Source organism: Rhineura floridana, chromosome 8 (genome assembly GCF_030035675.1).
Source record: "Rhineura floridana isolate rRhiFlo1 chromosome 8, rRhiFlo1.hap2, whole genome shotgun sequence".
In the NCBI taxonomy this organism is placed as follows: Eukaryota; Metazoa; Chordata; class Lepidosauria; order Squamata; family Rhineuridae; genus Rhineura; species Rhineura floridana.
The window spans coordinates 135,467,186-135,480,230 of record NC_084487.1 but is presented as its reverse complement, the minus strand read 5'-3'; the positions used below and the strand labels follow the sequence as shown (position 1 = coordinate 135,480,230).

General features: G+C 41.8%; 1 protein-coding gene across 3 annotated transcripts in view; it reads left to right on the top strand.

Moving 5' to 3' along the window:
• Positions 1-13,045, top strand: part of VWF (von Willebrand factor) — a 313,429-nt gene that overhangs the window by 100,627 nt on the left and 199,757 nt on the right. For all 3 annotated transcript variants that reach the window (XM_061582613.1, XM_061582612.1, XM_061582614.1), the window contains 3 exons: positions 7,576-7,816; positions 9,715-9,809; positions 12,357-12,517. In XM_061582613.1, the coding sequence (XP_061438597.1) occupies positions 7,576-7,816; positions 9,715-9,809; positions 12,357-12,517 (497 nt within the window). The remainder of the gene's footprint in view (positions 1-7,575; positions 7,817-9,714; positions 9,810-12,356; positions 12,518-13,045) is intronic.

The following is a 13,045-nucleotide window of genomic DNA, read 5'->3' as shown; positions in this document are numbered from 1 at the left end:
CCCTTGGGTCCTCCTCCGTGCCTGAGGACTGGAAAGTGGCAAATGTAACGCCAATCTTCAAAAAGGGATCCAGAGGGGATCCCGGAAATTACAGGCCAGTTAGCTTAACTTCTGTCCCTGGAAAACTGGTATTATTAAAGCTAGATTAACTAAGCACATAGAAGAACAAGCCTTGCTGAAGCAGAGCCAGCATGGCTTCTGCAAGGGAAAGTCCTGTCTCAGTAACCTATTAGAATTCTTTGAGAGTGTCAACAAGCATATAGATAGAGGTGATCCAGTGGACATAGTGTACTTAGACTTTCAAAAAGCGTTTGACAAGGTACCTCACCAAAGGCTTCTGAGGAAGCTTAGCAGTCATGGAATAAGAGGAGAGGTCCTCTTGTGGATAAGGAATTGGTTAAGAAGCAGAAAGCAGAGAGTAGGAATAAACGGACAGTTCTCCCAATGGAGGGCTGTAGAAAGTGGAGTCCCTCAAGGATCGGTATTGGGACCTGTACTTTTCAACTTGTTCATTAATGACCTAGAATTAGGAGTGAGCAGTGAAGTGGCCAAGTTTGCTGACGACACTAAATTGTTCAGGGTTGTTAAAACAAAAAGGGATTGCGAAGAGCTCCAAAAAGACCTCTCCAAACTGAGTGAATGGGCGGAAAAATGGCAAATGCAATTCAATATAAACAAGTGTAAAATTATGCATATTGGAGCAAAAAATCTTAATTTCACATATACGCTCATGGGGTCTGAACTGGCGGTGACCGACCAGGAGAGAGACCTCGGGGTTGTAGTGGACAGCACAATGAAAATGTTGACCCAGTGTGCGGCAGCTGTGAAAAAGGCAAATTCCAAGCTAGCGATAATTAGGAAAGGTATTGAAAATAAAACAGCCGATATCATAATGCCGTTGTATAAATCTATGGTGCGGCCGCATTTGGAATACTGTGTACAGTTCTGGTCGCCTCATCTCAAAAAGGATATTCTAGAGTTGGAAAAGGTTCAGAAGAGGGCAACCAGAATGATCAAGGGGATGGAGCGACTCCCTTACGAGGAAAGGTTGCAGCATTTGGGGCTTTTTAGTTTAGAGGAAAGGCGGGTCAGAGGAGACATGATAGAAGTGTATAAAATTATGCATGGCATTGAGAAAGTGGATAGAGAAAAGTTCTTCTCCCTCTCTCATAATACTAGAACTCGTGGACATTCAAAGAAGCTGAATGTTGGAAGATTCAGGACAGACAAAAGGAAGTACTTCTTTACTCAGCGCATAGTTCAACTATGGAATTTGCTCCCACAAGATGCAGTAATGGCCACCAGCTTGGACGGCTTTAAAAGAAGATTAGACAAATTCATGGAGGACAGGGCTATCAATGGCTACTAGCCATGATGGCTGTGCTCTGCCACCCTAGTCAGAGGCAGCATGCTTCTGAAAACCAGTTGCCGGAAGCCTCAGGAGGGGAGAGTGTTCTTGCACTCGGGTCCTGCTTGCGGGCTTCCCCCAGGCACCTGGTTGGCCACTGTGAGAACAGGATGCTGGACTAGATGGGCCACTGGCCTGATCCAGCAGGCTCTTCTTATGTTCTTATGTTCTTAAAACCTTGGAGAGCATCTGCCAGTCAGTGTAGGCAATACTGACTCAGTATAAGGCAGCTTCCTATGTTCCTGTGCTTCCTATGATGCTCCAAACTTCAGTGACTTTCCCTGACACTGGATTAGCTCCAAGCAGGAAGAGAATGTGCCAAACCTATGTAGAGTTTAAAATGCAAGCCTATAGTGTCACCATGTTAAGCAGATTTTTTTCTGCTTCCCTTTTAATCTCTGTAGTACATTTAGAGGGTTAACACTACTAAAAAGGAAGCCTAGAAAATCTCTTTAACGTGGGTGAGAATTTCTAGGTTTGCATGTTAAAGTCTGTGGTATTAACCCTTTAAACCCTTCCTCACTCATCATTTGCTGATCTGGGCATCTCTCTCTCAGGCACACACACTTAAACTGGATAAAATTAATGTGAAACTGACCAGGCATGGGCAGGCATGCAATCTCTTGTTTTCTCCCATGCCTGGGAGTTGGGGGTAGGAAATATGATTCAGATAGGAGGAGGAGGAGATGGTGAAGGAAGAGATTGTGTGGGAGGTACTGGCCACCACTGAGACAGAGATGCTTTCCTTTCTTAAAAGTAACTATTACAATATTGATATTTCTTCAAAAGGAAAAAAATCTGAATGGTAAAAGTGGAATAGAGCAGAAAACAAATTAAAATGGAAACAATTTCTTTTCCATTCCAATGGAATGCAGTTGGACCAGGTGCAGCAAGTGGATTCCATCCACAGGATTATGTTAAACCACAGCAAGGCTTCATAGTTTGATGCTTAAGAAGTGAAACAGCAGGTCAATCAAAACACCCTCCTTTGAAATTATGCAGGCCTGTAGACTGAGTGAGAGAACAGCTGCAATAAACCTTTTGTTCTTTAGAATACTATACAACATTAATAAAACAAAAAGGGGGAAGGAGTGGTAAAGGACTAGAAAATGTAAAATGATATGATTATACTGGGGAGATGCTGTAACTGAACACATTCGTCACAATTAATCTTTAATATATTGTGCAGCTTCTTTCCCCTTTCTCTTGACTGTTATGCCCATTTATATCTTCTGCAAGTGCTGATTTTCTCTAACTGCAGATCCATCAAAAGCCCCATTACATGATCCTGGTTCGCCAGATATCTCTCATCACACTAGGGAAAATGTTTGTTCATTTAATGGATTGAAATTGCAAGTGGCAATTTTGCAAAATTAGTGCTGATGGACCAATGTATTGATCTCCTGGCAGCTTTCTGCTCAGGAACTGAGGGTCTAACTATGTGTTTGTCATGTGGTTTCCCCATTAATGCAAAATCTTTCTTTCACAAATAACCTATGTCGCATGCCTGATCCAGACTGGGAACCTGGCATAGAGACTGGGGGTTTTAACGCTTTGTCCCTCACTGTGGTTCCTATCCAGATCGCCTCCCCTTGTGTCTGGTATTTGCATAGGAATAAAACTTTGCATTGGAGCCAATAGGAGCTCCCCCACCCCAAAGTAGCAGGTGTGCCCCCCTATCCAGATTGGGGCTGTAGTAGGGGACAAAGGGCTGACGCCCCCTGCCCTGCCGCTGATCTGGACTGGGACCTACACAGGCTATTTTTGTGAAATAAGAATCTTGTACTTATGGGCAACCCAAATGAGGTGGTATTTGGCCCTGAGCTTTTCTGTCCATGGCCAAGTTAAATGACCATAAAGAACAAGTTTCATTCTTTGGAAGTCTGGGCTAAGTTTGAATTATTGTTGTTGCTTTTTTAGAATCTTGAAGGTGAGATATAGAGCCATGCTTGCCCAAGTGTTAATTTTGCTCTACCCATCTGTGGACTCTGAACAAATATGTTTTGTGGGGGTTTGAAGTACTACAAACCGCTGCAAAACCAGTTTAACAAGAAATATACAATCCTTTGTGTGATTTTTGGCAGTGCTAAGTGTTCACTTTGCTCCTTGGTTGGAGTAATTAAGGATGTTCAGGTATCAGTTTTCATTCTTGGGATTTAGAAGTGGAGAATATTTGGTTGGTACTGAATTATGTTTCTGAAGAAGGCCTAGGTATTCTGCAGAGCTGAGATTGTGGCAGGAGCTGGAGGAGCTAATTGTACTTATTGAACAATACTGTTTATGTTAATTACATTTGCCTGCAGTACTATTGTGCAGGTTGTTTCATCTGACCTCTTAATAGGCTTATGGTTCCTTGCAGTCGTTCATTCATTCATTTGGACCTTTTGCAGTTGTGTGCTTACTTTACATAATTTAAATTACTTTACATAATGTAAACAGTGGACTTATGATATTACTAGCTGCTGTATTCATTACTATTTTTTTAGGATGGGTAAGACCAAACAATTGTGTAGTTTTGGCCTTAGTCCTTGTGTGCTTAAAACCCGACAGAGTCAGGTTGATTTTTCCTTCTGTCTCCAACACCTCCCTTTCGAGTTTAATGTTTGGGATTCTTCCAATGTTGTCTTTCCTCACCTTTTGCAAAAGGGTATAATTATGCATGTTCGGGGAATTGTGCAGTTTATTTATTTATTTATCCCAGTTGAGGAACAAGTGTATTTGCCTTGCTTGCATGTGACATCATTTGCATTGTGGCAGATACGAACACGAATTAGGTGAAATGAGTTACTGTAGGGACTATCTGAAGTTGACTCATGCTAGTGTTTAAAGCCCTAAAGGACTTAGAGAGCAATTCAATTGCTGGGCAGATGGTGTGGGGGGGGCAGCGGAGGAGGAGCCAGTGGAAAACTCAGCAGGATCCTCCTCCCATTCGCGAGTTGCTGGCTTCATTGGTAGCTGCATGCCCAAGCCAGGCAGAAAGTGCCCGCTCCAGCCAACAGGCCTCCCATGGAGTAAGCACTCTTTGTAGGCCTGAATGGGATTTAATTTTGGTCTTACTCCGCCGGCCTTTTGGGACCCAGGGGAAGGATGCAAGAAAGATCTCACATAAGTCCCCCCTCGCGGCTCCCTCCCTGCCAGGCCCCCGGAATGCCCCAATGCCAGACCTCTGTGTGCTGGCGGTGCTGGGAGGCTCCTTGTAGAGCCACATCTCTGCCATGGCAGAGGGCTGCTGCTGCCAGAGGAGACCAGCACAGCAGAGCCAGGAGCCTCCCACTGCTGGCGGGGATCTGCGGCATGCAACTCACCCCAGCCGGCAGAAGGGTGAGTTGGATTGCTCCCTTGGGCCCTAAATATCGGAAAGACCACCTCCTTCCCTACAGACTCCTTTGGGTGTTAAGTTCTTGGTAGTTCCTCCACCCTCAGAAGCTTGAGGGGTGGTGTACCAGGAGAGGACATTCTCTGTGACATCTTCTAAGTTGTGGAATTCCCTCCCCACAGAGGTGACATCTTTATTATTTATTTAATTTAATTTATTTATTTATGAGATTTGTTAGACGCCCATCTGGCAGAGGTTAATCTGCCACTCTGGGTGACTTACCACCAAACACAAGTACATTCCATATAGACATAATCAAAATCCTAAAAATTAGAAATTAAAAATTAAAAGCTTAAACATTGCATGGCTTTTCCTGTATGCTGAATATGCACCTCTTTAGCCTGGCCTTTGGCACTTGAGATATAGGACCCACTCCAGTTCTGATTGTAACTTATTTTAAACTAGTTTTAATATTGTATTTTACATTATTGTGACCTCCCTGAAGGGCAGATGGTCATAATTATAAGCAGCAGCAGCAGCAGCAGCAGCAGATGCTTGCCATAATGTACATCTTATCCAGAGAAGAGGATGAGTAAGATGAAATTGTTTGAATGCATTACTTTAACACACAGAACTTCAAATAAAATTACTGATTTTCTTGATGTCCTAGTCATTTATCATGAGTTCTAATCATACATTATTTCCTGAACAGTTTTTTTAAGCAGTAACAGTTGCTGTGTGAACAGTTTCGGTTCTTGGATACTAAAACATTGCAGCCAAATATCACATATTGTCTACAGGTTACAGAGTGGCATTGTCTGGTTTTGGCATCTGCACATAAAGGAGATATAAAAATAAAACCATATTTGGCGCAAAAAACATCATTTGGCACCTGGCTTATGTCCATGAATCCATGTCTTAGTGTCCATACACACACATTTTACACTTAATTTATGTGCATAAGGACAAGAGGCATAAAGACCCAGGGTAAGGGAGTGAATTCTACTGAACAGCAACCGTAGTGACTTACACTAACAATTTTTTAAAAAAAGTTTTCATAAAATCTCCTCCAAACAAAAGAAGCTCAGCGATTTACAAGGAACAGTGCCAAGAAATCAGTAGTATTCCTGGGAAATGGGGATCATGAGGTAAGATGATAAATCTAGATGGATGTATAAATGTTACAACTAGATATGCAGCATGAGGCATGTTTTCAAAGGAAGGGAAGAAAAGCATATAATGATAATCAGCGTTGAATTATAGATTTCTTTAACCACCAGAGTTGATTTAGTTCCAATGCCATTTTCCCTGTCACATTTAACAAGGCTTGGAAACTGAGAGTAGGCCCTCTTCTTTTTGCCTTTTGTGACATGCTCTGTACCCCATATCAATATTACATGTTACCATTGCCAACTTGAGTTCAACTGAACCCAAGTAGAATCCTTTGCCCTCTCTGAGTCTGAGTTTAATCTATAAACTTTGGTGTAGTGTTAATTCTGAATTGGCCCATAACTGGAATTTTAAAGTTTTGTTTTCAAGGGCCAACTGGAGTTTCTTTCTATATAGGGAACTGCAAAAGGACAACAGGGTTAGACATTCATTCATTCTTTCCTAATTATATTTGCATTTCATCTCTCCATATACTTAAGGCAGCTTACAAGAGAAACAATTCACAATTTTATACCAAGCCTCACAAATCTGGAACATCAGCAGATGCAATCATTCTACTGAATTCTCTAGTTCACTTTCAAAAATAGCCATTAAATGTTTATTTCTAATCTAGAAATCCCAGTGAATGAAAATCCTTCTTTGATCACAAAACTAATTTGGTTGCTAAGAATGGTGAAACAGTGGTAGAGATGGGATCTGTTTGCTGGTGCCTGTTCAATTGCATTCTGTTGACCTGGCAGGTGGTTCCATTTTGAGTTAGTTACTTTTTGGTTATTTTTTGCTTTACCCTCCTGAAAAATATTTTTTTTCCTTTTTGGAAAGGAAAGGGGGGTATTGGATCCTTCCCCACAGCCCTGGAAGAAAGTGACAGATCACTTTAACTTAATGCAAAGGCACAGACAGGTCAATTTCACATTAGCAAAACAAAGACATGCTAGTCAGTTTATCATTAGCAAAGCAAACACACATGCTGGTCAGTTTCACCTTAGCAATTAGCAAAGACACAGACTGAGCAATGCAGAGAGCAGGTGAGCCAAGCCAAGCCAAGCCAAGCCACAGGCTTGTCAGTTTCAAGTAAGCATTGACATTAGCAAAACAAAGTTCAATGTGTTCATTTTTTCAAGAACTCTGCTGTTGGGAAATGCCAGGGAAACTCACAGGATTCAGGACGGGTCTAAAGGTGGTGTCAGAAGCCCTGGATCAGAAAGTTGGAGTGCATGATGCAGCTGTTTCTCATATCAGTTTTTCCCAAGTGTTTGGGGCTAGGGTGACACTAGCATGAGTAGTTATATCAGGAAGTTTCTTTGCCATGTGGGGAGGAACTATGCTGTAGTGGCTTTTAAGCTATGATAACATCAGAAGGGTAATTATATGTTGCATTTGGATGTCTACTCTCAAGGTTTTGCTTCTTTTGCAATGATATCTCATTTCCCCCAGCATTCAAAAAACTAATATTTTGTCATCTGTCCTCATTTTGCTTGTCTTTTCTGAAATATGCCTGAGTATGTGTCACAGGCACCTATTGAATCTTACATATGGTATTTTTAGTGATAACTCTTACAAAGGATGGTAATTTCTTCACTTTGACATTACAAAATAGGATTTTTGTTAGATCAGTAATTGTAAAATAATAACAATAAATCTACAATACATTTCTTTATTCTATTATCCTGTTTTTCAGCTTTCAGCTGTCCTGAAGGTCAGATTTACCAGCAGTGTGGAAGTCCATGCAATCAAACTTGTCGATCCCTGTCCTATCCAGATACCAACTGCAATGAATTTTGTATGGAAGGGTGTTATTGTCCAGTTGGACTATTCCTTGATCAGCAGGAAGACTGTGTGCAAAGGTCCCAGTGTTCTTGTTACTATGATGGTGAGATCTTCCAGCCAGATGATGTCTTCTCAGATCATCACACCATGTGGTGAGTGCATGACTTGGATCTAATTACAGTCATGAAAGAACCTACAGATAATCTGCTGTATCCTTCCCATTCTCCAGTAAGGTACTACCTCTCTGCCTTGTACATACACATTATTCATACTATTCCTCATGTTAATCCACATCATTCTGATTGGAGCAAGGGTGAGTAGGAGAGAAATAGGCTACTTAAGAGTAAATATTTAATATGGAGTCCAGAATGTTTATTTGAAAAAAAATCCCTATACTACTGTTGGCATGTATGCACTGTGTAGTGGTTAAAGTGCCAGGCTATGACCTGGGAGAGCAGGGTTCAAATCCCCACTCAGCCATGAAGCTCAATGGGTGGCCTTGGGCCAGTCACTGTCTCTCAGCCTAATCTACCTCACCGGGTTGTTGTGAGGATAGCATTGGGAGGGGGAGAACCATGTCTATAAGGAAGGGTGGGATATAAATGTAATAAATAAATAATAATAAATAATGTATCTGTGTCGAAAAGAATGAGAAAGAGAAAAAGGAAGCAAGGGACTCTGGTGCATACAGAGACTTATACTTAGCTTTGGCTAAACATTTTAACAAATTTCACACTAGGCTATTCTTGCCCTGTACTTGTCACTCTGTGCTACAAGTTTAAAAGGAATGGGGGGGGAGAGAGATTAATGATGCAGCAGTCTTTAGCGAGTCAGCTCTTTTTCCTGGCTTTGAAGATTATTAGCATTGTGTGGAGTACAGCAGAGATGCTGTGAGACATCTTGGAAGAGACTGCTAATAATCTAATGCAGGGTTCTCAAACCTTTTGCGGTGGCTGCACCCTTCACTTTGTCAGATCCCTTACAGTAAATGATTTTTTTCAAAAGTGGGGGAAGCGATTTTAGGAAGAGCCAGTCAGAGTGACAGCTTTTAAAAGTAGCAACTTTTAAGACTTTGAAAACTTAACTGTCATTTTCCTGATTGTTTCTGGTGGAAGATGCCTATGTTTTGTTTGTCATCATTCAAATAACCCATGATGTAACCTAACCATTTTGCAAATACTTAAAATCTTTGGAAAAGCTGTAAAAAAAGCCTCCCTCATTTAAATATGAAATAAACAAGATTCTGGACAATTTCAGGTAGCTCAGTTGTATGATTCCATTTTCCCCTCCCTGTGTGCTGTTCAGTTAATCCTTCACCTCTTGGTGTCTGCATTCCCATCCTCTGTATTAATTCTTTTTTAAAAAGGAATTATTTAAAGATTGATTTATGAGCTGTAAATGTGCCTTTGTTTCCATTTCCCTTCACTCCCAATTCCTGTTTTTTGTTTTGTTTTGTTTTGAGTACAGAAGTTTTGTGTAAGAGCAGTCTTAGGCAAGACCTCAGTATTAAAAATTAAAAAGATTAAAGAGTGGATTTATGTTCTGTGAACATGCCCTTTGCATGCAGCAAATAGAAATAGGCATTTTGTTTGGCCGTATAGTTATATATATATATACCACAAACATGCCTTCAGCAGCATCCAGCAGAAACAACGACAATATCCTGTCCTTTGGCTGGAGAACTGCATTGCAAAATTTGGATAATTGCAGATTTTGGAGGATGGCTGTGTTTCGGTTTTCATTGTTTCGGAAAGTGCAGATTTGAAATAGGATGCTCCTCTGACATACACACCCATGCTGGCAGCAAATTTTGCCACAGGCTGGGAGGATTAAAGTCCTATGTCCCATTGTCATGAATGGCTTGCTACCAAGTCCCACTGACTCAGGTGCTCCTGTGGCAACCCATTTGTCTCTGGAGACTGCAATTGACACCAGTCAGAGAGCCATTTTTGGCCACTGATTACTGACTTGTAGGCCAACTCAAACAATGGCAGGTAAGCAGTCTGTATTAGTTTGTTTAAATGGAGCCACCACTTTCTCTTTTTTCTAGCTATTGTGAAAATGGCTTTATGCATTGTAGCTCTAATAGACGTCCAGAGGCTTTTCTACCAGATGTTTTATTTCAGCGTCATTCTTCTGCCAGAGGTTAGTATTTTTCTTTTAAAAGAAAATTAAAATTATTTTCTCTGTTTTTTGCTTCATTTTTTGTGCAGGGATACAATAGGGTATGAGAATTGTGTATTCCAGCCTTAGGAATCTTGCTCACCTGTCCCATGCGCAACCCAGAGAAATTGGGAAGACGGAAAATCTTTGCACAAGGTTCCTGGGATGCTCAAATTAAGCACAAAATTTGGTTCCTTTAAATGTGGAATCTGTTTTCTAAAATATGGAGCATTCTTACATATATCAGTGTGTGGGGGCTTAAGACTACAAAACACATCATACATTGAGCCTTGAATTAAATACATAAGACTTTCATACCTGTGTCTTTTGTACTGTCTTCTCATTCCCCCCAAACTCTATTTGTGATGCAGAACCAGCCCATTCAGCGTGGACAAGCAAGAACACTGCTGAGAATTGAAATGGCTACTGTGTGTTTAATTAACAGTTTCCTGTTTTCATATTCTGCTCATTTTATTACCTTCTTGTTCAGTATGCATGTCAGGGCTGGGCCTTGGGTAGCAGTCACAACAAAATCAAGAGCTGGCAACTGGGAGCCAGCCAATGGGCAATCAGGATCTGAAGGCAATCAGAAGGCAGAATTTGAGAACAAGCCAGAGGCAAAGAGTGAAAAAAGAAATGTAAGACCACAAATGGAAGACATGCAAGAGCTTCGATAGACCTTATTACTCAAATAAGACTCATACATAAGCCTTTAATGTGGTGTAGGGTTTAGAGTACTGGACTAAGACTAGGGAGACACAAGTTCCAATCTCCCCTCAGCCATGATTCTCACTCTGTGATCTTGGGCTGGCTACTCCAAGTCTCACCTACCTCACAGAGTTGTTGTGAAGATAAATTGGGGACACCATGTCAAGTTCCTTGGAGGAAAGGCGTTTGACAAAGGCCTTTCTGTTTTATCAGGTATTTTGGAGAGGGACCATTGCTGAGTGGTAGAGCTTCTGCTTTGCATGCAGAAGATCCCAGGTTCAATCCCTGGTGTCTTCAGGTAGGGCTGGGAGAAATTCCCTGCTTGAAACCATGGAGAGGTGCTTAGAATCCAGGACCCACAACACATGTGTTCCTCATGAGCTTGGACCAGATTGTGGCATGTATCCATGGAAGTGTTGGCATGTAGGGCTTCAGCTGAGCTATGTTGTAAACCAGGTGGAGCTTCACATTATTGGGAAAGTCTAGCTTGTAAGCAACTGGATTTAGCTGCCTGACTGAATTCATCAGTTGAAAAAGGAATAGTTTTATATGCCCTGTCCAGAAGAAGCCAATGGCCAACCTGGATGAGTGCAGCCAGGCCAGATCTGGAAGGTTCTTCCCTGAGAGGCTGAAGTTACAAAGCTCACCACATAGGGCAGTGGCCAGCAGTTCCTCGCAATGGCTAGATCAGTGGTTCCCAACCTTTAGGAGCACGGGACCCTCTTTATAAGCTGAAAAAAAATTGTGACCTCCCCCTCCCCCCAGGGAGGCAGGCTGGCTGCCAGGAAGGAAGGGGTAAAGCAGCCTTTTTTTGCAGGCTTGCTTCTTTTTGCTTCACAAGAAGCCCTCTCCTCTCATTCTAAGTAAGGGTGTTGTCAGTAGCGGCAGTGCAAGGAGATGGGAATCAGTGATAGTAATCCCCTCTTCTTCCTGGTAGCCCCACCCTCAGCCTCCTTTGGCATCTGCCATGTATTTTATAGGCAGATGCCTGCCCTTAGTGCTCCTGAAAGATGCTCTGGCGCTTCAGCAAAAGGCCTCCCCTCTCGTTTGGAGCAAGGGAGAGGTGTCATCTGCAGCGGCAGTGGAAAGCAGACAGTGTAGAGGAAGTGAAGACTTTTTAAAAAATTAATAAATAATTCATTTCTTTACTGTTCATGGCCCCCTCTGGATTACTTCGCGGCCCCCCTGGGGGTCCCGGCCCCCAGGTTGGGAACCACTGGGCTAGAGGATTAGTAAGGAGTTGCTCTTTTATTGGGCAGGTCCTATTTCCCATTGTGGGCTGCTAGAGCTTTTATTACTGGATGCATTACTTTTTATTTTTTCTTTTATAGCAAAAATTTGGTAGAAAAGATAAAAAATCTAATGAAACCAGTAATTAAAGCCCTCCCCCCCCATGTGAGGATGCTACCTAGTTGAGAGCCAATGCCCTTAATACCCCAGCTATGTTAAATATGAAGCAATAAAATGGGCAAAACCTTCAAGGAGGAACTTTTGATTAACATTATACAGGACTTTTGCTGAACAGGGGGGACTTGTAAACATTGTACAAGGATCTTTGCCATGGAGAAGAGTATTACTAGCACTAAAGTATTATATCTGTTTTAATTTTCGTAATTGTTTAATAGTAAAATGATGTAAAATTAGAGCAAACCAATCCTTTAGATTGTTTGTCTCATCCAAAGTTATGGATGTTTGAGCTTCTTTCTGGGAAATTTGGATTTTGGAAACTGTGATCTTTGACCTCCTTCAGAACATTATTATAAGTTTCTTCTGGTAAGGAATGTTAACTGTAGTTAAGTGTTATAATTTGATTTCTTAAAGCAAAACGGAGCCTGGCCTGCAAGCACCCAATGACCATGTTTGTGTGTCCTACAAATGATCCAAGAGCTGAAGGAGTAGAATGTATGAAGACCTGTCAAACCTATGAATTAGGCTGTGTCAGCCATGGATGTATATCTGGATGCCTGTGTCCCATTGGATGGGTAAGAAAGCTGAAAATTAAGAAATACACTGATTTGCAAAAGTGATACTGGACCATACTTCTTCCACTTGTCTTCCCACCTACCCACCCACCTCCTACCTGTAATGCAAGTCTGAATTTCACCACTTTAAAAAATATATTATGAGCAAATCACCTTTTCCATTACAGCCAACCAGCATGGTGTTGACTTAGACCGGAGAGGCCTGGTTTCAAATCTCTGCTCATTTGTGAAGTTCAAGCAAGTGATTTTGGGACAATTGGTCTATCCTTTTCATAGATATGGAGCAGCAGAGAGCAGGATTGCTCCATTTCCCCTGCTCCTGACTTCACTGAAGTCATTGAAGGTGTTACCAGAGGCAGAACGCAGAGTCCCTAGTCACACATACAAATGTGAACATGTGGTGGCCCCCAAATTATGGAACGTTCCCTCTGACAAGGTGCGCCTGGCACCAACACTGTTATCTTTTTGGCGCCAGGTCAAGACTTTCCTCTTCTCCCAGGCATTTTTGCATGTGTTTTTAAATTGCTT